Source organism: Lontra canadensis, unplaced genomic scaffold (assembly GCF_010015895.1).
Source record: "Lontra canadensis isolate GAN:19392208 unplaced genomic scaffold, GSC_riverotter_1.0 scaffold36, whole genome shotgun sequence".
In the NCBI taxonomy this organism is placed as follows: Eukaryota; Metazoa; Chordata; class Mammalia; order Carnivora; family Mustelidae; genus Lontra; species Lontra canadensis.
The window spans coordinates 3149311-3173843 of NW_022631030.1; the positions used below are offsets into that span (position 1 = coordinate 3149311).

Genomic DNA, 24533 nt, shown 5'->3' on the forward strand with positions numbered 1-24533 from the left:
CCCCACCATGACCACAGGCCCTTCCCGGCAGCTTAGGCCTCTTTGACTAGATCGGGGGCGGGGTGGGCGGGGCTTAGAAGCCGAGAGAGAAAGGCTGATCAGAGCCCCGCCCCCGGCCCGGGACAGCCGGGTGTTCTCCCCCCGCCCCCACCACTGCCCCGCGGCCCCTGCATCCTCCCCATCCCCGGAGGTGGCCAGTGCTCCGCTGTGGGAACCCGGCCCCGACCTGCAACCGGACGCTCAGCCTCGAGGGCGAGGCGTTCCGGGGCCCCGCCCCTCTGACGTCAGCCTCATGGGGCGTAGGCGGGACTGCCCGCAAGTCCCAGTTTTCAGAGGCAGAGCCGCGGCGCCGCGGCTGGAGGCTGGCAGCCTGGGTCCTGCTCCGGCTTCGGCTCAGGCCCCGGAGGATGCGGCGTGCCCAGGATGCTGCCGCACCTGGTAGTGCTACTGGCGGTGCTTCTCAGCCTGTGCCTCGGCTCCTGCGCGCACGGTAAGGATCGCGGCCAGCCCGAAAGCGGCTGGGTGCGCGTCCACACCCCACTCCGGCTCTGCGTCGCCCCTAAGTTAAAGTTGTGCGTTCCGCGGAGAACCCCGTCTGGCTGTCCTTTCGGGGAGCGGGGAGGGGGTCCGTTGTCTACCAGAAGCTCCCTGGTTCCCTCAAGCCTGAGTCTCAGGCTCCCCAATGTGGAAGTGGAAGAGCAAGAAATTGATGGGGCGGGAGTTGGATAGAGAAGTTCAGTGACACCCACCCACGCGCCCCCAGTTTATCTTCCATCCACCTCCAAGCGAGTCAGACACTTAGTCCTGGCCTTTTGTTGTTGTTGTAGTTCAACTGGTAAGAATGCTTTCCCCTCTGGGGAATGACTTTGATCCCCCATCCGACTCCACCTTTCCCTAGCCCTCCACTTAATCTATTTCTTTCCCATGCCATCCCCTCTCATCCCAAGTCTTGCCCCCTGCTATCACCTGTTGTTCCATCCGATCGATCATCCCTGCTCCTTCTTTAGCCCCAGATATGCTCCCACTGCCACCTGCCTCCTTCTCCCTCCTCCTACCCCTTAGCTCAGTCTTCTAACCCAGGCAGCTCTCCTGGAAAGTTTCTGCAAGGGAGAAGAGTAAAGCCTGGAGAGACAATGCTGGGGCAGGGAGGCGGAGGCACAGAGAGCGGCGCCAGGGAGAACAGGGACTGAAACTGTGTCTACACCAAAATACAAAGTAAAACCTGCAGTCAGCCATTCACATGATCGAGAGCTGACTCGGGGATATGCAGCCCCAACACCGCAAAGTCCCGGTGCATTTCTCACTTTTCATCTAACGTTTTGAAATTGAAACACAGCCTTAAGGATCAAAGATATTGTAAGAAAGAAAGCAACGGACAGGGGAGATGTACTTTCTAAGTGTGAATGATAATTCTAGAAGAAGCTGTTACTAGAGAGATGGTGAGAAGTTAGAGAACAAAGGAAGCCTGAGAGAGTGGCTGGCAGATCAAGAGATATGAAGGGATGGAGGAGGAGAGAAGAGTAACAGACTGGCTAATGGCCTTGACCTACCTCATTGCACTTGATTGGCAAGACTCTTAGAGTAGGTATATTTATTACATTCTTACAAATGAGAGGTTCAGTGAGGTTAAGTAATTTTCCCAAGTCACATTAGCAAATGTTAGAGGCTCCTGAAGTTGGGGTGCCCCATGGTGAATAGGGGGCCGGGGGGCAGGAGATGGAGTTAGACAGTGGTATTTAGTATCTTACCACAGAGCCAAGGGTGCTGGCTCTGTGTGGAAATGTGATCAGCACAGTCTAGAATCAGACCTGCTTCAGAATTCTGTCTGTCCTCACCCAGCCTATAGCACTTCTAGATAAAGGGGAATGGAGCATGCATTCAGCTTGGGGTTGCCCAAGAGATCTGTGAAGAGAAACAGATGCCAACAAGCAGGATATCTGTGTATCCCCAAGAACTCCAGAGAGGAGGCCCTGGGCTGGAGCCAGGGCTACGGACAGGGTGGGGACCAAGGCTGGCGATGGGGGCCAGCCTTGGGATGAGGCTGGAGCAAGGACAGGGACTAGCTCATCTGAGATGAGAGCTCATAGCAGACAGACATACCTCAGCCCATGCCTTCTCTCTGGAGATACATCAGACTCAGCTTGGCTCTTCTTAGCCACCACCTCTGCTTCTGATTACAGACAGCGATCTATGGATACAACACTAGCTCTGCAATCAGACACATTTGGATTCACCCTGCCCCTTATTAGCTCCACTGGCCTTGGGCAAGTCACTCAAGCTTTCTGAGCCTCCATTTCTTCTCCAGTAAGGTTGGGGTCATAACTGCTTATCTTGTAGGGCTGGTTGTGAGAATTAACTGAAACAACATATGTAAAGTACTTAGCAGAGAGCCCAGAGTAAAGTAGTCAATAAATGGAAGCTGGTAGGATGATGGCCACCATCACCATTGTCATTGTCATTGTCATCACTGGGGGTAGGCTCTGCAAGCTCTGATACTGACACTCTTCTTGCCAGGGACAGAACTGCCTAGGCCGCCATCTGTGTGGTTTGAAGCAGAATTTTTCTCCCATATCCTCCACTGGACTCCCATCCCGAAACCGTCAAACAGCACCTACTATGAAGTAGAACTTCTGAGGTACGGAAAGGAGAGGATGGAGAAAGGAGGGAGGTGGGTGTGGGGGGACGCACCCATCCCCTTCCACTTCCCTAGCATGGGAAGACATATCTGTCTTGTTATTGAAGTGACACCAGGAAGGATCCTGGCATATATCCATCAGTTGACAAGGACTGATGGAGCCCCATATGTGTTGAGCAGTGTGCTGAGAGCTCTAGCATAAGAAAGCAAAAGTATTTCTTTTACCCTGAAGTTTTTCCCATTTGATTGGAAAAACAGGAATTGCATCCATAATATAATTGGAAAACAAGGAAACCCTAAGGGACTGCAAATGTAATTGGGAGAAAGCCTGAAAAATCAGGCTGTACTGCAGTGGGTAGCAAGTCTTCCTGGAGGAGTTGGGAGATGTTAGATATTCCAGTCTAAGAGAAGTTGGTACGAGGTCCCAGAACCAAGAGAGATCCTCTTGCAGATGCCCAGGACCAGAGAAAATACTTCATGGGAGCTCGCTCCCTGGGCCCCTTGCTTTCCTCTTAAAAGAGGTAGGTATGAACACAACTTTCTCTACCAGTGCCCTGCCTTGTCTCTCCCCAGGTACGGGCAAGAACTCTGGAATTCCATCCCCAGCTGCAGCCAGACCCAAGTGTCATTCTGTGACCTCACTATGGTGACCCTGGACCTGTACCACAACAATGGCTACCGAGCCAAAGTCCGCACAGTGGATGGAAACCAGTACTCCAACTGGACCTGCACCAACACCCGCTTCTCTGTGGATGAAGGTGCTTTTCCTCCCCTGTGCCTAGAAGCTGGCTTTGGGGGTTCCTTCCTGCCAGAAACTCTGGTCTAGAATGTGCCTCTGTTCCCGTAGCTCGCCATCCAGCCAGGCTTCCCGGCCGAGGACCTAGTTTGCCCAAACAACTAGTCAGGACTTTTGAGAAGATTTAGATGAAAATAGCCAAGTAGTTCAAGATTTAAAAGGAACTGGAGTTGTTTATCCTATAGAAGAGAAGTCTTGGGGTGAGTTGGAGGAGCTGAGTCACAAAGGCCAGACCTGTGTACTTGCAGGGTTCTGGAAGAGGAAGTGAATCCCTAAGCACTCAGCACAAGGCAGCACACAGTGGACAGAACTGGATCCAGTCCTCAGTCCCTTAAGGCCAAACTCCCAGGGATCAGGTTGGGAGGCTTTGAAGCAGGGAGATGTTACTAAAGAAGGTTTGAGGGTCTCTCTCAGCAGACATAAGAGAAAAAAAGAGATTTGATGGGATTTTTCCATTCTATGAGTTGGAATTGACCATGTTCTATATGTGTGTGTGGAGAGCCCGCTCTGCAAAATTCAGAGTCACAACCAATGGTCTTCAAGGTCTTTGGCTCCCAAGCGCCTGCCCACAGGCCAGTGCCAGCTGGCTATAGAAACATTACCTAAGGAATGTGTTTCAAAATCAAAGTATCCAGGGCCCAGCTTCAAAAATTCAAGTTCACTATGTCTTGAATGGACCCAGGGCATCTGTATTTATAAAGTTCTCCCCAGGGAGTCCTTATGTGCTGCCAGGCTGGAAAATGGTGGCCCAGGTTTTAGGGTGGGTAAAGCCTGACAACAGAGGCCAGGCATGGGTGGGACACCCCGGCCCTCCCCAGCTTGCAGGCCTCATCGTTTTGCTTCCCCACCAGTGACTCTGACGGTTGGCAGTGTGAAGCTAGAGGTGCACAACGGTGTCATCCTTGGGAAGATCCAGCCCCCCAGGCCCAGGACAGCCCCTGCAGACGACACCTATGAAAGCATCTTCCCACACTTCCGTGAATATGAGATTCAGATCCGCAAGGTGCCAGGGAACTACACGGTACAGGCCTCCCCAGGGCCACAGGACACCTGTATTTGTAACACAGTGGGCTCCCTGGGTCTCCCTGTCACCGGGGCTGGTAGCACCTTTTGTGCACCCCTGGGGAACTTGGCTGGCAGAGTAAGGAGGGGATGCTGAGATGACCTCAGCCCTCAAACCTACGCTCTTGCATAGGCAGCAGGGAAAACATTGCCCACGAATATCAGGCACCACACAAGACATTTAATAGCTATTATTCCTGATCCCCTCACAGGTGGATATTTTATTCCATTTTATAAATGGGGAAATGAGGTGCCAAGAGTTTATGTAATTGCTATGGACACCCCCCTAAGTGGGAGATCTGGAATCTGCCAGAACCATCCTCTTCCCACCATCTGATTCCAGCCCCTTCTAGGAAGATCCTCAGCATCTATGAAATGGTCCTTCTCTCTTTTTGTACAAAATCAGTCATGTTGGGACGCCTGGATGGCTCAGTTGGTTAAGCGGCTGCCTTCGGCTCAGGTCATGATTCCAGCGTCCTGGGATCGAGTTCCGCATCGGGCTCCTTGCTCCACGGGCAGCCTGCTTCTCCCTCTGCCACTCTGTCTGCCTGTGCTCACTCTCTCTCTCTGACAAATAAATAAAATAAAATCTTAAAAAAAATCAGTCTTGTTAATCAGAGATCCTGGGCTGTGTTGATAAGAGCGGGTTGGTCATGTCAGGGAAAGGACACCAAAGGGGGTGTCCTGGAGCATCTCTGACAGGTCCCCTGCTCTCAGCTACCATGGTCCATGAATCAAGGGTATTTTATTTATTGCTATGTTGTTTTTGTTTCAGTTCACAAAGGTGAAGGTGAAATATGAAAACTTCAGCCTCTCACCTCCTGGAGAACTGGGAGAGTTCTGTGTCAAGGTGAAGCCATCTCTGAGCTCCCGACTGAACAAGGGGCTATGGTCCAAGGAGGAGTGCATCGTGCTCACCCGGCAGTGTGAGTCTGTGGTCGGGGCTGCTGTCTGGGGCAGGGAGAGGAGGCAGGAAGGGCCTCACATGATCTGAAAAGCATCAGTTGAGGACCACCCACGCCAGGGGCACTCTCCTGCACAACCCTACGAGAAAGCGCCTATTGTCCCCATTTCAGAGATGTGAGAACTGAGGCTCCGTGGGTCCAAACAACTTTCTAGAGCATGGCAGCAGAGCCAGGTCTCCTGATTCTGCTGGAGATGGTGTTCTGCTTGAGCATGCTGTGCTTCCCAAGAACCCTCCACCCCCACCTCCTGTCCAGACCTGCTCTGTCACCTGTAGTAGTTCCTGTTTGTCACATCCCTCTGCTGTCCTTTCTTGGGGCTGGGCACAGATAGCCTTCTCCTTATCCCCCCTGATCATTGGAACTGAGCTTACCCCTGCCAGAGGTGCTAAAGCCAGGCTCTCCACAGGTGCTGAGACATGGGGAGGGGGAGGGATGGGGGAGGGGAGAGGACCTGGGGTGTGAAAGCCATGGTCCTGTCCCTGAAGATCTCACAGTCTGGCTGGAGAGACAGGGCATGCCCAGAGGAAGCTGTAAATAGCAACTCAAGGAAGCATATGCCCGACCAGTCATGCCAGGCCAGTGTGGGCAAGGCCCAGCAAAGACCAGAGTGACTCCCTGTATTTCTACCATGCATTTCAAGTCACAAAGGAGACTCACAAGTTCATTGTCGTTTAGCCTCACTCTCATATAAGCAGAGTTAAGGCATCATCCCTGTGTCAGGCAGCCTTAAGAACTTTTTTAACATTCACTCACTGGTAGAGGAAAAAGTTTTGTGTCTAGGTCTGGCTTCAGATCTCATCTTTACCACTTTACGTGGTAAGTGACCTTGGGTAAGTGACTTAAACTCTCTGGGTCCCAGATCCTATTCTGTATGGGGATGATAACAGTATTCACTTCCTATGGTTGTTATAGGGATCAGGTGACATAAGTTAAGCGAGGTGATGGATGATCAGTGCTGTGTACTTCACTATCGTGTGGTAGGCACTATTATCGTTCCCATTTTATAGATGGGAAAACTGAGGCTCAGAGAGGCTGAGTCAGTGGTGGAGCTGGGATTGGAGCCAGGCCTCCATTCTTACCTGCTGTCCATCCCACCCCCCGACCCATTCCACATGCTGTGGTGTGAACTGTGTGCAGGGCTAGAAGCACAGTCAGTGTGTCTAGTGAGGAAATCCCTTCAGAACAGAGGTTGGAAGGCCAGGAAGGGATTTCCAAGGATCCAGAAGCATCTGGTTGTGGCCTAGGAGAGATCACCTGGGCCATGGACTGAGTGGCTCCTGAGAGTAGCCATGGACTCCCAGGAGCCAGGCCACAAACACATCCCTCTGGGCCTGCAGATTTCACCGCGACCAACCTCAGCATCTTCTTCACCTTCGTCCCGCTGCTGTGCGGAACCCTGGCCTACTGCCTGGCCCTCCATCTGTACGTGCGGCGCCGGAGGAAGCTGCCCACCGTCCTGGTGAGTCTTGGGGCGGCCGCTGGCCCATCCCTCCTAGCCATGCCAGGAGTCCAGCAGACGGGGGGCTCCCTCCCAGACAGTCCCTTCCCTCAGCCCTGACAGTAACAGGAGGCCCCTTCAGCGAGGACCATGGGGACAGAGGGAAGGCTTAAATGCAAGCAAAGCCCAGTGCTAAGAACACTGCCTTCTAAGAGGCCCCCAATAAGGCACATACTGAGTAGTCCCAACCCCCTATATGTCATTTTGTAATTATTTACTAACAACAGGCCATGGGCCCACCCCTGGGCATTCCTACCTCTGAGGCAGGTGGTGTTATTAGCCTCATTCTGCAAGGAAGGAAACTGAGGCATGGAGCGATTGTTACAGGCACGGGAGCCATAGAGTCAGGAAAACTCAGGAAGAGCCCATTTTTTCCCACCCCTACCAGCTGGTGAGGATTTGCACACCAGAAGAGGAAGAACACGAGACTGGAAGCCCAGCCCTGGGCTGCTGCGAGTGGCAGAAAGTGGAGTGGGGGGTACTGCCAAGGAGCTGGGGTCGTGGAGGTGGCCAGGCTCTCCGCTCCCCTCCCAGAGCACTTCCTCTTGCCACACAGTGCCTGCAACTGCACTTGGGCTAAGCCAGCCCCCAGAATGCAGCTCGCAGCATGCAGCAGCAGTTCCAAACCTCCGCCTGTCCCGACTGGGACTCAAGTCGCTCCAAAGGCTGCCGCCTCATCCCCACAGCGGGCATCACTGTGAGGGCCACAGGCTCTGCTGGGAAGGACCGGCTCCATCAGGGAGGCAGGGGGCCCCGGGAAAGGCCACAGCTGGGAGGGCACTCCCCCCTCCGAGGGATCCCAGGATTTCTAGGAAAAATAAGGAGACAAAGACCCTCTGGAATTATGTTGAGTAAGAACTCTGAGAAGTGGGAATGCGGGCCTAATTAGGGTCTTTATCCAGGCAGCAAAGGACTATGTTCCTAGCTCCAGTGCCCTGGGTAGAGTGGTAGAATGAGGAGACTGGGAACAGGCAGCCCCTACAGCCTTACAGGATTAAAATGTGCCTAACTGAAGTATCTAATTCATTGTCCCTTCTCTGTGCTCCCGGGAGATTCCGATCCACAGACATGGATGCATGGGCCATGCATCGGCTTAAAAGCGCCCTGAGTCTGTTATATATGCAAGGCCTGGAGTCGGTACAGGGCCTGCCCTCAGGGAGGGATGAGAAAGCAAAGGGGTGGGGGAGGGGTGGCAACTGGAACAGGGATTCCTCGCTGGGCAGCTGGAAGATCATCTAGGATGAGATCATTGAAGTGGCCATTGAGCTACAGTTACTGAGTGCCAAGGACTGGCCAGATGTGGTCCAGAAAAAAGCTGATTCTGTGGCCCCTGGTCCCCAAGGGGCCTGATTACAGCCCAGTAGGGCAGCCAGTATGGAGTCTATTACTTCTAATGCAAGCCCAGGAAAGAGGCACAGGTACAAAATGCCAAAGGAGACCAGCCTCTGGGTGTTTGTTCCTCTGTGCCATTTGGATCACAGACGTGAGCTCTCCTGGAGAATGTTTTCCTCCTCAAGACAAATGCAGTCCCGCTGCCTTCATCTAGCGCTGGCTGTCATTGCTAACTTCATGAACAACTTCGAGTGCACAGAGTACTTTCACTCTCATATGCTTATTCCCAGCCATGAGCTGTTTGGATCTGATCTTTGGCCAGACAGGGATTTCAGATCAGGACAGTGGACTACAAATTACAGGTTTGCTCTTTGCTGCTGTGACCTTGTGTGAGTCATCTCACTTCTCTGAGGTACGAATCTCTCCTTAGAGATTGAAGAGTCAAATTCAGTTCACCCAATACTGACCGAGTGCTTTCTCCGCACCAGGCACTATTCTAAGCGCTTGCCACGCATTAACTACATGAGGAGGCAGGTACCGTCACTATTTCTGTTTTATAGGTGAGGAACTAAAGCACAGCGAGGGCAAATAATTCAGCCAAGGCAATACAGTTGATGCAAGACAGAGCTGGGATTTGAACCATGCAGTCTGATATCCTTAATCATCAACCTGTGTGATGTTCATAGGAACTCAACCAATAAGAGTTGCATTTGAGTCCAAACTTACAAAGGGAATGAGGATAGGTGTGTCCCAGTGAGTTAGTAAGTCAGTCAACAAACGTTATGAGAGCCGGCTTAGTGTAAGCTTCAGGAACAGAGTGGCAGACAAAACTAGACAGCTCCTTTCCTCCAAGAGCTTATATTCTGCTGGGTGTGAGGGCAAAATGTAGCTAGATGGCAGGTTGTGATGGGAGACCAAAAATAAATTTTAAAAGAATTTCAGGAACCAAGTGCTAGGAAGAAGTAAACTAGGTGACTGTCGAGCATGTCGGAGCACTGCTTTAGCCAGGATGATCAGGATGACCTCTATGGGGAGGAACATCTGAGCTGAGACTCAACTGGTAGGACGACACAGCCAGAAAGTGCTGAGAGAAGAGTTCCTGCCACAGGGCATAGCATGTGCAAAGGCCCTGAGAGCACTAAGCTGAGGCATTCCAGAGCAGAGAGAACCCCAGTGTGGCTGAGATGGAACAGCAAGGGGGAGAAGGATTAAGTGACTTTCCCTGGGACTCCGGGCAGGTTGTGAGGAACAGGTCCTCCCCTGCTAATTCTGTGCTCATTACATTGGCCCGTGTGGCAGCCACCCCATCTTTGTGCAAGTCACAACTTGGTGGGTGGAGAACTTAATTTGGTGTCTCACATCCAGTATTTTAAAAAGTGAAATGGACAAGTGAGGATAACGGAGGAGATGGGATAGGACAGGGTAGGACAGACTAGAACAGGAGTAGAACAGAAGAGAGTAGTAGTGTAAGTCACAGTACCCCAGGTAGTAATGAGAAGTATTTTGTGAAACTGCTTTCAATTTGTGGGTTATCTATAAACAGGCTATTATGTAACACATTTCTTATTTGGGATCAGTTAAAAAAAAAAAAGTTTGAAACACACTTCTAAATCTATCTAGATGAGTCTGGCTTGCTCTCAGGTTTGGAAAGGACTGCTGCTGGGGCTGAGAACATTCTCCGTTCCCGGGCCGGCTCCCGTTCTGCCTGCCATTCCACCTGGGCTGCAAGCACACAGGCCTGAGCCAGACTGAGAATCACACTCAGAGGAAAGGTAGATTCTAAAGTGAAATAAAAAGTGCAAGTGGCTCCATGGGCCTCTCAGAGCAGAACCTTCTCGAGCCCGCCTTCTGGCCCCTGGAGTGGGTTCCCACAGGTAATCCTCACTTCTCTCACTCTGCCCTGTCCTGTCCAGGTCTTTGAGAAGCCCCAGCCCTCCAGCTTCATCAGCCAGCGTCCCTACCCTGAGCCTCAGGACGCCATCAATCCCCTGGACGAGGAGGCCTTCCCCAAAGTGTCCCCAGAGCTGAAGAACTCAGAACTGCACGGCAGCACGGACAGTGGCTTTGGCAGTGGCAAGCCATCCCTGCAGAATGAAGAACCCCAGTTCCTCCTCCCTTCCTCCCACCCCCAAGCTGGAGGGACCGTAGGCAAGGGGGCGCCCCCAGAGCTGGAGAACAGCAGTGGCGGCAGCAGCAGCAGCATGGACAGCGGGATCTGCTTGCAGGAGCCCAGCCTGAGTCCTGGCACTGGCCCCAGCTGGGAGCGGCAGGTGGGGAACAGCAGCGAGGGCCAAGATGACAGTGGCATTGGCCTCGTCCAGAACTCTGAGGGGCAGCCTGAGGATGGGCAGGGTGGCTCCAACAATTCCCTTGGGCCTGAGGGGCATGGAGAAGACCCAGCCTCAGTGGCTTTCCGGGGCTATCTAAAGCAGACGAGATGCACAGAGGAGAAAGCAGCCAAGACAGGCTGCCTGGAGGAAGAGTCCTCCTCAACAGACAGCCTTGGCCCCAGGCTCAGGACATGCCTGGATGCCGAGGCAGGCTGGCCTCCACCAGTGCTGGCCAAGGGCTATTTGAAACAGGACCCAGGAATGACTGTCACTCCCTCAGGGACCGCAACTGGACAGTGGGACCACCCAACTGAGCAGTGGTCACTCCTGGGCATGACCAGCTGTGCTGACCTAGGAGCATCTGACTGGACCTTGGCCCATGATCTTGCCCATCCGGATAGTGTGGCAGCCCCAGTCGGTCTCCTGGGCAGCTTTGACTCAAACCTGGTCACCCTGCCACTGATCTCCAGCCTCCACTCCAGTGAGTGACTCAGGCTAAGGGACTGCTTTCGATTTCAGCCGAGGGCCCCCGAGGGTCAGATGCAGAAGGCCAATGTGGGCACTCTTCTGCAAGCCCGGGGTGGGGGGACCAGCCCTCGCCAGGCCCAGCAGGGCTGGGGAAAGGGCCCAGGGCAGAGAGAGACTCTCTTGCTAAACTCCTGCAGGCTGTATGGGTGGCGTTGGCGCATGCTGCAGGAGGGCTCCAAAGACGCTGGCAGAGCCTGGAAGGGCAGGGCGGAAATCTCCCCGCTCCTTGGTGCTCTTCCTGAGCTGTGACAGAGTATTTGCTGAAGGGAGTCACAAGGTTTTCTGGAATTGTGGGGAGGCCCAAGTTGAAGTCAGTTCAGACTCAAGCCTTGCCTTCAGAACAGCCAAGGGCCAGGGCTGGAATGTGGGCCCTTCCCTGCGGGGGTCATTTCTAGGAGGACAAAGAAGGAGCAGAGACCAAATCTGATCTCTGGATGGTCCGAGCTGGTCAGCCTGGGATGATCACATGGAGAAGCTTCCCAGCTGGCAGCCCCCCCAGGCAGGGGGCTTGTCATGGAAGATCTTAGGATGTATCTGTCCTGTTTAGTCAGTCAGTCTGCCAACCCCAATTATGGAGTCACCGGGGATGGGGAGATGAAGCCGCCGAGGCCAAGCCACTCACTCCCTCCACCCTGATGCCCCCACCATCCTGCTGACGGTACCAGAGAAATCATGGCTCTTTGTATTGGGCAAAACTCAACCCTTCAGGTGGTCTTGGCATGGGCAACAGCTCGCCCGCCCCAAAGGGTCAGGGTTGGGACCTGCACTTGTGTTTACTGCAAGCATTGAGCTACAGACCCACAGGACACAGCACTGGGCTCTGACCCCTGCTCTCTGAGCATCCAGCTGTGTGAGCTTGGGCCAGCCACTTCTCAGAGGCCCTCTTAACCTCTGATAACACGTGCGGAATAATGACTCAGTGTCCAGTCGGCCCTCCATGCTGGATGGTAACCAAGCTGGCGTCAGGCCTGACGTATCCAGCCTGGTGTGACCCCGGGCTGGGAGGAAGTGGACCGCAGAACCCGTATGTGCACACAGCGGCTTTGTTCACATGCTGGGGGTTAACAGATTTAGCAGAAGTCCATGCTAAGAGGACCACCTGGCCCTGGGCCCGTGAAGGGGACAGGTATGGGCTCTGCCTCCCCACAGTCCAGGTTGGGTTCTATCTTAAAAGCCAGTTTACAATGCCTGGGCAAGAAAGCTGGGGGGAGCGAGTGACAGCCTGAGGTCTGCCTGCGCCCCCCCAACCCGGGTCACCCCTCAGCCCTGCACTTTTCTGTGGCATTCTGAGAAGGGACACTCTAGCTCAGGGAATCCACCCAGACGCATCCCCAACTCCCCCACCACATCATACCCGGAGGCTCTGATGTGCCCCTCTGATAACTGAACTCCCTCTCGAAACTTGAGCTCGAGGGAGAGTTCCTCAGGGTTCTCTTGAAAGGTTTATTTATTTTGTTCACGTATTTATTGAAGCAGCAGCGTGGTCCAGTGCAAGGATTCTGGGTATCTCAAGAACCTGGAGGTCTCGTTCTGACTCCACGGTTTCCAGCATCTCCTCATCTGTAAACTGAAGGGCCTCGGTTTCTTCATCTGTAAAACTAGAAAGCCACACCTGACGTGTGCAACGGACGCGGGTGCGGGGCTCACTGAGGTGGTGGGTGTGAATGTGCCTTGCACGACAGGCTCTGTAAATCAGCCATGTGTGTTTTTTACTTCAATAAATTGTCAGGACCTCAGGAATCCTGTGAAACCAGTCAACTTTCTGATGACACGGTGGCTGGTGGAAGCCTCAAGTTGTTGATAACTGGGGTTGATAACGAGTTAGATGTGTCATGTCGCTTTAGCAGGAACAAAGACTCAGCTCCAGTCAGAATGACACAGGTAGGCGTCCTCACACTAACCTGAAGTATGGAAGGGACTGGAAGTTTCTTTCTGAAGGCTGAAAAGGAAATGCAGAACATAGTGTTTTGAGTGTGGCATCTGACCGGTTGGAAGAGATCAGACCCGCCTGGAGCCTCACCACCTGCTCCCCTCGACGTGGAGGGGTGTCACGGGGTGCTTCTCATAAGTGCGGAAGCCATCTGCATTTGCTTCTGAGAGCAAGCCTGCTCCTTCCACGAAAAGCCACACGTGGGTTTGAGTCTCTCCCCAAGCTCAGCCCTCTGAATGAAGCACACTCAGGGCCCCAGCCAGAGTCTCCAATGCACTTTGCCCTCTGTCCCACCCTGGATCCTCAAGGAGGTGAATGGGGGACACCTCACCACTGTTCCTCTGTGTCACCTCCAATAGCACTTCTTGCCGTTTTGCGCTGAGGAAATACAGTTCTGGGAAGTGCCAATCCTGGCATCACCGGAGATCTTGGCTAACCACACCATTTGGAAATGCTCAGACGTTTGCCGTGGAGGCCTCCCTGCCCTGTCCTGTTGGTAAGAGCTTTAGGGTCTCCTGGCATCAGGTGTGGCAGATGGCCTCTGCTCCCAGGAAGAGGCCCGTGAGGCATGTTGGATGGAGAGCAACAGAGAGGTGAATACGAAGATGGAGAGAATAAGAGGAATCAGCAACCAGTTGGGCAGGAAGAGACCAAGCGCAGAGCAGCTGGGAGAACCGAGTCCAAGGATGTGGGCTCTGCCGCAGGCCTTGCCGGCTTCCCTCGGGAAGCATGAACAGGAGTTCGCACTGCGTCTCCTGCCCAGCCCAGCCGACGCTTGTGGGGGAAACGGAGTCCTTCCTGCAGCTGGCACTGAGACACTCATGGGCTTCTCCAGAATTGGATTCAAGTCCCTCACAGAAGGCCATTTGTTCTTAAACTGAGTAAGCTCCTTCGAGGGCTTTTCCAGGCTGAGGAATGTGTGATTCTGGGTTTCTATGAGCTAACGGAACTTCCTCTTAGTAAGGAGAGGGGAAATGGACCAACGCTGACTGAAGAGGAAATTTCTATTGAACTGTGTTTTCCTGGCTTTCTAAATAGCTGTATCAAAGAGCCTGCCTTGTCTTCCCCGAAGATCTCTACCCCCACCCCACACCCCTGGGAGGTACACAACATACCATCCCAGAATACTCACAGTGGCGGGGTGGGAGACACATCCCCATGGCACACACTGCCCTGCTGGATGGGAGCTCTCACAGCCCCGCATGGGGATGGCAGAGACGGGCGCTGTGGGCCGTGGCCACCTGGGACAGCACGCTGGTGGCCGTAAGAGGCAGGCTCAGGCAGTGAGGGCCGACTCTATGTAGCCCCAACCTAGAGGACACCAGGTAGTGGGAGGCGTGACTCATCCATTTCCTGTAGTGCTCGTGGGTTTCAAGGTTACTTGGAAAGCACATCCACAATTTGAAATTAAATGCATATTTATTAATGATTCACAGCACCTTTCCTCACTATCAGTTTGATCTTCAATTCACCTAGCTCCCGTAAACATTCGACCCAGAGCGGGGTGGGGGGTGGGGGGAGTAGAGCCAATAAACCCCCTGACAAGGAAGGGTTGGGTTGGGTGGAATTAGTGTTTTAAAAAGTCTGTGAAGTGTGTAAACCTGGTGATTCACAGACCTGTACCCCTGGGGATAAAAATATATGTTTATAAAAAATAAAATAAATAAATAAAAAGATAAAAAGATAACCATGGCCAAATCATAAGGCATGAGTCAGAAGGGACGAGGCAGGACGTAGGGAGACCTGGTTGGAGGCACGTGTAGTCAACCTTTCATTTCTTCAAGAAACACTTTTAAGCACCTACTGCATGCTGGACATGGTGCTCAGCCAGCCGTGGGTCCAGATGAAAGAAAAGAGGTGCAGCTTCATGGAGGGAGCCATCGGGCTATGAAGATAAACATCAAGCTAACAGACTAGCAGACACATCATTACATCAGTGGTGAGTGCCATGAAAGGAACTCAAATGGGAAAATAAGGAACGGAGACTAGAGGCAAAGAAGCTGAAGAGGAAGTGGTCTTAGTTTGCTTGGGCTGCCAGAACAAAATACCATCAACAAGAGACACTTCTCATCATTCTGGAGGCTGCAAGTCCAAGATCAAGGTGCCAGCCAATTTGGTTCTTGGTGAGGACTCGCTTTCTGGCTTGCAGAAGGCCCCCTTCTCCGTTGTCCTCATGGGAGAAAGAAGGGAGAGGGCAGAGGGAGAGAAGAGAAGAGGAGGAGTAGAGAGAGAGAAAGCTCCAGCTAGGCAAGCACCCTGGTCTCTCTTTCCCTTTTTTTTAATTATTTATTTACTTATTTGAGAGAGAGAAAGAGCACGCCCTGGAGCGGGGGACGGTGAAGGGGAAGAGAGAATCGCCAAGCAGATTCCCCACCAAGTGAGACCTGATGCAAGGCTTGATCCCAGGACCCCAAGATCATGACCTGAGCTGAGACCAAGAGCTGGCTGCCCAACCAACTGAGCCACCCAGACACCCCTGTCATCTTCTTCTTATACGGACGCTCATCCCATCATGGATGAGGACCTGGCCCTCATGACCTCATCTAACCTCTAATAGCCTCCCAAAGGCCCCACCTCCTGATAATATCACATTAGGAGTCCGGGCTTCCACATACGGATTTGGAAGGGACACATTCAGTCCACAAGGGGCTCACGCAGTAATCTGATCCAATGCCAATATTGAGCAGGGACAGCAGGAATGGAGACCAGGTGACAGATTCAAAAGACATTCTGCAGGGCGCCTGGGTGGCTCAGTGGGTTAAGCCGCTGCCTTCGGCTCAGGTCATGATCTCAGGGTCCTGGGATCGAGTCCCGCATCGGGCTCTCTGCTCAGCGGGGAGCCTGCTTCCCTCTCTCTCTCTGCCTGCCTCTCTGTCTACTTGTGATCTCTCTCTGTCAAATAAATAAATAAAATCTTTAAAAAAAAAAAAAAGACGTTCTGTAGAGAGCGCTAGCAAGACTCAATGGCAGGCTTCGGGGAGAGAGGCACTGATCCCACTCCAGCGTGGAGGAGGAGGAGGAGAGTGAAATATGCACGAGGAAAGGAGACATGGAGAGGGGAGGTGGGGAATTCTGGCTTTCTATGACAAGTCACCCAAGGAAAAAGTCCTCCAGCATTGGTGAGGCAGGCTTGGCAATAGGGGAGGGCTCAGAGCTGAGGGTTCGGATATACTCCATGTGCCCCACCAGATGGGAGAGCCCACACCTGGGTAAGGAGATGAGGACATGGATCTGGCAGTGGCCACTCTCCCTGCTGCCTGCCTGCAGTGAGAATACTCAGCTGTTGACCTGCCTAGAGGAAAAGCAGGCTACCATCCCTGTAGAGTGACTGGAGCCATGCCTGTGCTCGGCACCCATCCTGCAGACCCCAGCCAGGAGCCTCATTCATGCTGCAACCCACCACAAAGGTGCAGCTGCTTCGTACAGGGTGTAAGCTCCCAAGGGGAGGGAAAGGGTGCCTGGAGCAGACTGGCACATGATTGGCAAAGGCCTGGGTATAGGGTGCCACACCCATATACCTCTACCTACACAGGGAAGGAGTAGTTGATGGAGGTCAGGACCTCGTGATGGCCCTGGAGAGAAGAGAAACATTCCTGAGGATCCTGCTGCCTGGTCACCATGATGCTGGCAGTATTCCTTACCCTCCACTGCCTGTCCCTAAGGGCAGTTCTCAAAGGACCACCTGCATCAGAGTCATCTGAGGGGTGCTTCTTTTCCTGAGCATCTCCCAAAGGCCAGGAAGCTCTGGATGCTAATTCCCAGGGTGCAGCTTTAGTAAACAGGTTACAGGTGATCAGGTACAGGTGACCCCCTGCACACTGACTTGTGAAGCTCACTCCTTTAGAGAAGAACTTGCTGTGATGTCTATTAAACTCTACCCTTCTCCCCAGTGCCCCAGTCCATGCCTTTAAATGCCACCTGGATGCTGATGACTGTCCCCTTACTGTCCCTCTGCTTCCACACCTGCTGCCTTAGTCTAGGAGGGTATGATTCATACCGTATGCTTAGTCTAGTACAGCAGCCAGCGTGATCTTTATAAAATACAATTCAGGTCATGTTATTCCCTGGCTGAAAGCCCTCTCCTTTGTTTCTGGTCCAAATGAGAGGCAGAGTCCCAGTGAGTTAGTATCTGCCCACCCCCCAAACACCACCTCCTGTACTCTCCCCTCTGCCCACCCTGCTTCAAGCTCATCGCCACCTCAGGTCATTTATTCAAGTGTCTTCTCAAACACAACCTCCTTGGGGAGGTCTTTGTTGACCACCCTATTCAAGTATCCTCCCTGTCTCCATTGCATCCCTATCCCCAGCTTTTTTCCATCAGAGCACTTATTACCTGAAGTTTTAGGACCTCTTTGTGTTTATTTGCTCATAGCCTCTCTCTCCCAATAAAGCAGATCTTTCTAAGAAGGCAGAAACTTTCTCTCTTTTGCTCAGTCCTCCAGTCCCACAACCAAGAGCCTAGTAGATGGTATTTGCTGAATGAAAGAGCAAGTAAATAAAGGAATAAGGGTAAGCTTACAAAGGTGTAAGCACAGTCTTAGCCTAGATTGCCCCCCCCCCGAAGCAAGAACACAATTCAAGGAGTTGTGGGCAGGTGGTTTATTTGGAAGGTGATCCCAGGGAACAAGAGTGAGAAACCAGGAGAAGAAAAAACCCAAGCAAGAATATGTTATCAAGCTGGTCCTGCTGGGAGCAACTGGGCCTTGATCCCTGAAGCAGGTAGAGGCCTCTTCCAACGGTCCCCTGAGCATTGACAAGAGAAGTCCTGATCCAGCAGCTTCTGAGCGGGCTGAGGCTTCCCCCAGAGGTGTTAACACTCTCAGACTGCTGGTGCAAGGGGCTGAACCGATCTCCCCAGAACACAAGGAGCCAGGGCGGTTAGCAAGTGATGTGCAGTGAGCACTGGAGATGAGATTTGTCAGCACGAAGTGGGAGCCCATTCAGAACTGTCTGGAATCAGGGGTGGAGCCAAGGATGAGAGGCAGGGCACTGGGGCACCTGCTGTTCATGCTGTGAGGGAGATGTTCCCAGGGAGTTCAACACACAATATTTGGACTGAATTGAAAGGAATGAAGTGAGATTTATTAAATTATGCTAAGTGAGGTTCAGAAACTCTCCCCAAACCTGAGAGTTTATAAGATCTAAGCCCACCATTCAAACCCAGGGCGACAGGAGGACCCAGGCAGTCGAGCAGGCCTGAGTGGCAGGATGCACTGATGGCCACAGGACCCTCACGTGATGGGAGCATCCACCAGACACTCAGACTAACGGATGAATCCAGAGATAGGCTCCCATGGCAAGGCTGTTGGTCTGGAGATGCCCCACGGACAAAGAGGAAGAGGCCACAGACCCATGCAGTGGAAAGAACACTGGGCTGGGCCTGAACTCGGGCCAGGTGGGTTCTCAGCTCAGCCCGCTCAGTCATGTTCTGTCAACTCTGGGCCTCCATCTTCCCAGCCAACCGCAGAGAGCACTCTTTGGTCTGACCTCTCTCGTGAATGCCCCGGGCATCCTGCTGTCGCTGAACATACCACTGAATGTGCATTTGTTCCACTGTGAGCTCTAGAGAACAGAAACTTCCCTGACTGACCTCTGTATCCCGGTGTCCTTCACACCCAACCGATGCCTAACATACAGCAGAGTGCTCGGTAAATGTGATGAAGAATGAACGCATGAGCGAATGGATTCTTTGTGAGAAAAGCCTATGAAAGGGGTTGAGGAAGTAGGATATCCAAGCATGACCATGGCAAGGCTGGCAATGGTAGCTTGAAGCTGGATTCTTCCTTGGGAGACATTAGACTGAGCCCAAAAGAAAGCAGGCTGAATGTAAATTTGACTGAAATTTTATTTTCAGGTCTGTCGTCTTCTTAGCTTAGTCATATTATACCACGATCATTCCTTTCCCTGTGATATTTACCCTCTAGCTCCTAAATATTGTAGGGACCCGGGGCTAGAGACCAAACAGGAAGCCTAGAGCAGGGGATGTGGTCAGGAAAGAAGGCAAAGGACCGTGAAAATATTCAGTACACGGTCATTCACTCCTGTAGCAAACATTCATTGAGCATCTGCCATGGGCAGGCCCTCTGAGGATACAGCAGGCAACGGTACAGATCCTTCTCCATGGGTTACGACTCTGCAGTGTACACACACGCACACATACATGCACAGGTGACTCCACTACCTCCTCCCCTGCCCCCTTCAGCCCTTTGGAACTGAAGTCACCCACGCTCTGCGACAGCCTCACAGCTGGAAGGGAACTTGGTGTCCTCAAGTCCGACAGCAGCCTTACGCAAACAAGGCACCTGCCCCCCCCCCCCCGCCCAGCTACCAGGGCTACCACAGCACGTGAGGCTCTGTATATACCCCCCTCATCTCCTTTCTAATGGCTCCCTGCTTATATATAAAAAAACCTTATCCTGAGGCTTTGGGGGAGGGGAAGAAAACCCCCATAGCCCTGCAGGTAAAAATCCAGGAGACAGGGACCCCACCAAGGCCATGGTCTCCAGCGCAGCCCCACCTGTTGTTTTGTTGGCCTGTTGCTACTCTGGGCAGACAAAACATTTTCACTTCTGGTCTCCAAATGTGAGAATTCACCAGGCCACTGGCTTCCTGTTTTGTACCAGATCTGCTTAAATCTCACTGCTTCTCGACAGCTTTTGATCACTAAGCAATTTTTTAAATATAGTAGTGATACGCCTATGTGCTCCCACTTTGGGGTTCTTAGACTCCTGGGGCAGAGAGAGGACACTCCAGACTCTGGCCCCTGCATGGCCACTGGCATGAGACAAGATCATTACCACAGGGGAGCACAGCCCTTCCTGACCAGCCCAGCCTCTTCCTGGGTCTGACCATTTCTTCAGGTAGCCATTAGACAGAAAAAGTCACCGTGGGGTGCTCTGTGTCCAGATCTGCATCTGATGACGGCTGCAGTGTTGCACATGATTGAGGATGGGCAGAGAAAATCAGAAGCTTTGGTTTTCAGAGCACCTAAGACTAGACCAGGGATAAAGTAAAGCCCAAGGTTCCCTGAAGAGACTGAGAAATATACAACATAATCTCCTGAGTCATTCCTGGCTATGGCCAGAACCATATAAGCTACCATAGAGAACTCAGAAAAGGTAGAAGACCTGAATTTTGCCGGCAGAAAGTACCCATCAAACAGGAGGGTGCACAGTTAATCTCAAGAAAGACTGGATGCCTCCACAGTGCCTAGCAGCTCCTGGCATATTACAGAAGCTGCATGAACAAATGAATACAAGGGAATACTCAATAATTCAGTTACAAAAGCCAGAGAGTATTTGTAATTAAAAGTGAGAAGACAATGGGGCCCCTGGGGGCTCAGTCTGTCAGGTGTCTGCCCTCAGCAGGTCATGGTCTCGGGATCCTAAGACTAAGCCCCACGTTGGGCTCCCTGCTTAGCCAGGAGTCTACTTCTCCCTCTCCCCCTGCCCCTCCCCCTGCTTGTGCTCGGCCTCCCTCTCTCTCTCTCTCAAATAAACCAATAAAATCTTAAAAAAAAAAAAGTGAGAAGACAACAAGATCCACCAGTCTTAAGGAAGTCACCCTGGGGAAGTGAAAATTGAGCTGGCATAAAGAAGGGGCAGAATTTGACCAAAGGGGTATTAAAAAAAATAATAAAAGGAAGAATAAGAAATGGAGCAGCAAGAAGCCCAGAGCTGAGGACAGGGCTGTTCTCACCACACCAGGGGACCCGGAAAAGAGATTAGAGGCCAGCGGGAGGGGCCTGCTTCCTTGGGGGCCAGGAAGCTCAGGGAAGCTGCGAACTTGGACAGAGGCTGTAAGGGGCTGACAAACCATTTTAAAGAAAACCCATTCTTGCCTGGCCTTCAGCACATCGTTTCACTGGACCCTGATCCTCTTGTCTCCTCCCTGTGAGAATAAGGGAGCCTGCAGACAGAGCCCCTGCCTTGCACTCTAGTACGTGTTCAGCAAGCGTCAGTTTGCTGGTAAAGAAGGGTTTAGTTGGGAACGGTCTGGTCTTAGATGCTGGCTGGATTTATCCAAAGTCAAAGAAAGGCTAAGGAATAATTTGGATCCTAGACCATCAGAGTCTAAAGGAACTATAGTTGTCACCTGTCAACTCCTAAGCGAGAAAGTTATCACTATACTTTGTACTTGTATCTTTTGTTCAGTGAACACCTACTATATGCCAGGTCCTATGCTAGACACTGAGAATACAGAGATTAAAAAAAAGGTACAGGGGTGCCTGGGTGGCTCAGCTGGTTAAGCATCTGCCTGCAGCTCAGGTCATGATCTCAGGGTCCTGGGATCAAGTCCCTTGTTGGGCTTTCTGCTCAGAGGGGAGTCTGCTTTTCCCTCTCCCTCTGCCCCTCACCCTGATTGTGTTTCTCTCTCACTCTCTTTCTCTCCCTCTCTCAAATAAATAAAGTCTTTAAAAAAAGAAAAAGCACAGAAACAGATAAGGTCCTTTTTCTCCTTCAGGTAAAGAGAGGAGCCTTGGACAGGTAATCTAATCCCTCAATCTCCAGATGCTAAAATATATGCCCATGGTAGTGAATGACTAGCCCATGGCCCCAGAGCACAGCAGGGCAGGTCCAGACCAGACTGTATTCTCCAGGCTTCCATCCTCATCCCACTAAGCCTGTGGTCAGGCTGCATCTGCGAGGCCTCACTCTCTCCTCAGGCCTCAGTGCTTTCAGTGGCTGTGCAGCCTTAAGCAAAGCGTGCTACCTCTCTGAGCCTCCATCTCGCCAGATGCAATATGCAGCCGGCGACGGTGCCCACGTCACAAGTTTGCCACAAGGTTCAAGCCACAGTAACGCACACGAAAGTAATTTGCTCTCTGTAGACTGTGTGTTGTGCAAGCAGTTCCTGCTCCTTCTCAGGTCACCAGGGCATCTTTCTCCAGGACCAGGCAGCCTTCCGTCACCACAGTGCAGATTCTACTCCACTCGGCAGGCCTTTACTGAGTACCTCCTACGGGCCCCCTTTTAGCGGTTACTGAAGACTATGGGCCATAACCCTGCCCACAGAGCGCTCACCCTGGCAGGGGGGTACAGCGCAAATGGGAGAATCATGGCCACTTGCTATCAGGATCAAATGAGTGGTAACAAGTCTGGAGTCCTGAGGAAAGCCACAGGGAAGAGGACACTTGAGCCAACCATGGAGATTAGCTGTGGCTTGGGAGGAGTCAGCAAGGAGGGAGGTGGCATTCTGGGAAGCCCTGGCAAAGACACTAAACAGGAACAGGGTAGCACAGGGACTGGGAGTGAGCAGCCCGGAGAAGTGCTGGCTCTCCAGACTGCCTCCTGACTCTTGGGGCCAGGGCAAAGAACAGCTAAGAGGGGAGGGTGGGTCTAGGGAAGGTGCTGGCATGGCCATGGGTCCTACCACCCAGCCCAACCAGACCCGCAGCCAGATCTCCAGGCACCTGCTCCCTAATCATCTCTGAAGCTCTCAATGAAAACACGTATCCTCGGGAGAGGCCTGGGGTGAAGGGCAATGCTGCGTTCACCAGCAGGACTGAGTGCGGAAGTCAGGAAAACAAGAAGGAGGTGCAGGGGACAGGGAACACGTCAGAGGACCCTGAAAGAGGAAGTAGCCCAGTCTCGGTTCCGCTCCCAAGGATGGGAAATACCCTCCATTCTCCCAGCCCTCAGCAGCTGTCCCTGTGTCCCTACCTGAAGCCACCAAACCTGGGGCGGGACCATCTGGGCCTTGGGCCCCATCCTTTCAAGTTTTCCCAAGGTCTCAGAGTCCTGAGCATACTCAGGGAGCCAGAATGGCCCCCTATGGGCTGCAGCCCCAGGATCCACACTGGAAGGGGCATCATGGAGAGTTTCGCTGAGGCTGGACATCCCATGGATTAAGGAATGGGGCCCAGCCCTCAGCACTGAAATCCAAAGAAGGATGTCAAAGTCACCCCATCCCCCTTCCTCGCTGCTCTCCCAATAAAGCCTTCAAGAGAGAGAGGGATCCGAAGCTATGGGGGGCTCTGCCCCACACTCACCAACTCAGGGATAGAAATACTGGGGCCCAGATGAAGATCTCCAAATTTAGAGATTCGGTTTATTAAGTCAGAGCCTGGCTATGCTGGGAGAATGGCCCCCCAGATCCTGGCAGGAAGTGAGGGGGTAGGGGCTGGTAAGGCCCCTCTCCTTCCCCCCTTCCTCCCTCCCTTCCCCCTACCCTTTCCTTTCTTCACAACTGGCTAGAACCCAAAGCAAGAAAGAAACCAGGCTCTGGGGAAGTGAGGATAGGAAGACAAATACTAAGACTTCTCTCATCCCCACCCATCACTGTCCTCGGCTCCTGCATCTTCTTGGCCTTGGTGCTGGACATGGGCAGGTAGTTCTAACTACAGGTTTCAGCAGGGGCTGGGCCCCTGTCAGGCCCTGCTCCATCCACAGCTGCCCTGGGAGCGCAGTCTCTCTGGATGGAACAACACTGCATTAAGGGCCTACTAAGACAACATGGGTGTGGATACCACCTCAGGTCCAGCAAGGCAGATCAGAGGAAAAAACAATGACTCACAAGGCAAAGAGTGCTGCTGTCCGCCAACTTACATGTGGTTCATGATTTCCCTTGTGCATTAGCTAGTTGGTTTTTTTTTTTAGCCTGGCATGGGTCCCTCCCTGACTCCCACCATTTCTAATCTTCCCTCCCCAACACAGGGCAAGCCTGGCACAGGAAATGCAGAACACAGGGAGACTGAGCTCTCTGCCCCCCAACCCCTGCCCACCCATCACGGAAGCCTACAAAATAAGATCGTACTTCTAGACTGTTTTAAGCACTGACCTCCAAATGGTTTGGGAGGCACTGAGGCTGGTCAGCGTCAGGGAAAACAAAGCCAAGTGGTAGAGAGAAGTGTGGGGAGGTTGAAAGCACCAGAACAAAGCAACAGAGTGGGACAGGGCAGGGCAAAGGCCAAGATCAGTCTTCAGCTCTTAGGGGAAGTTGGCTTCTGGTAGGAAGGTTAAAAACAGCATCTGGAATCACCTCCACTCCCACATGACTTTGCCTATTAAAGATATGACTGGTTTTCCGGCCTCTGGAGTCCGCCCTTCGAGGGGAAGTGCCTGGGGATGTCCCATGGAGAGCTCCCCTGTGGGGCTGCAGGCCTTGAACACACTGAACTGAGCTGGGAGGCCTTTGTTTTCCAGGACACCTGGAACCCCTCCCCAGGCTCAGGGGGCTCCTGGGAACCAGTCTCTACTCCTGGGCAAATGCCTGTCTTTTTGTTTGTAGGAGAAAGCCAGTGCTACCCTACCAGACTCTGTCCAGAGAACCTCCTGGAGGTCCTCCTGCTGCAGGCCTGTGGTGCACCTGGAGTGACTCCTCATCATCCACAAGACCCCAGAGGTTGAAGGCAGCCCAGGGAGCCCATGAGGGGCAGGTGCCTCCCCAGGAGCTCCTCCTGCAGAAAAATCAAAAGGAGAACAACTAAGAGATGAGGCCTGGAAAGGATTCCTCTAA

At 52.7% G+C, this 24533-nt stretch overlaps 2 protein-coding genes across 5 annotated transcripts in view; one reads left to right on the top strand and one right to left on the bottom strand.

Moving 5' to 3' along the window:
* Positions 1-322: 322 nt before the first annotated feature.
* On the top strand, positions 323-23971 carry IL10RA (interleukin 10 receptor subunit alpha). 4 transcript variants are annotated; one of them, XR_004383944.1, is made up of 8 exons: positions 323-490; positions 2515-2635; positions 3209-3393; positions 4283-4452; positions 5269-5419; positions 6796-6917; positions 10202-11682; positions 23962-23971. XR_004383944.1 is itself a non-coding variant. In XM_032868603.1 (7 exons), the coding sequence occupies exons 1-7, from the start codon at positions 424-426 to the stop codon at positions 11105-11107; spliced, it is 1722 nt and encodes a 573-aa protein (XP_032724494.1). In that variant the 5' UTR covers positions 323-423; the 3' UTR covers positions 11108-12900. The 4 variants fall into 4 exon arrangements, 3 of the variants coding, with proteins under 3 accessions (XP_032724494.1, XP_032724496.1, XP_032724495.1); XM_032868603.1 differs by lacking the exon at positions 23962-23971 and having other exon boundaries at positions 10202-12900; XM_032868605.1 differs by lacking the exon at positions 23962-23971 and having other exon boundaries at positions 4283-4434; positions 10202-12900.
* A 221-nt stretch (positions 23972-24192) lies between these two features.
* The window catches only part of SMIM35 (small integral membrane protein 35), a 62399-nt gene continuing 62058 nt past the window's right edge, over positions 24193-24533 (bottom strand). The window contains exon 5 of the mRNA XM_032868607.1: positions 24193-24474. The gene's annotated coding sequence lies outside the window, so the exon portion shown is untranslated. The remainder of the gene's footprint in view (positions 24475-24533) is intronic.

Bases quoted from the DNA above. Each gene is read 5' to 3' on its own strand.
- IL10RA (XM_032868603.1), top strand. From the start codon at position 424: ATGCTGCCGCACCTGGTAGTGCTACTGGCGGTGCTTCTCAGCCTGTGC. The intron at 491-2,514 runs GTAAGGATCGCG...TCTTCTTGCCAG, and splicing joins CCTCGGCTCCTGCGCGCACG to GGACAGAACTGCCTAGGCCG. The intron at 5,420-6,795 runs GTGAGTCTGTGG...CTGGGCCTGCAG, and splicing joins CATCGTGCTCACCCGGCAGT to ATTTCACCGCGACCAACCTC.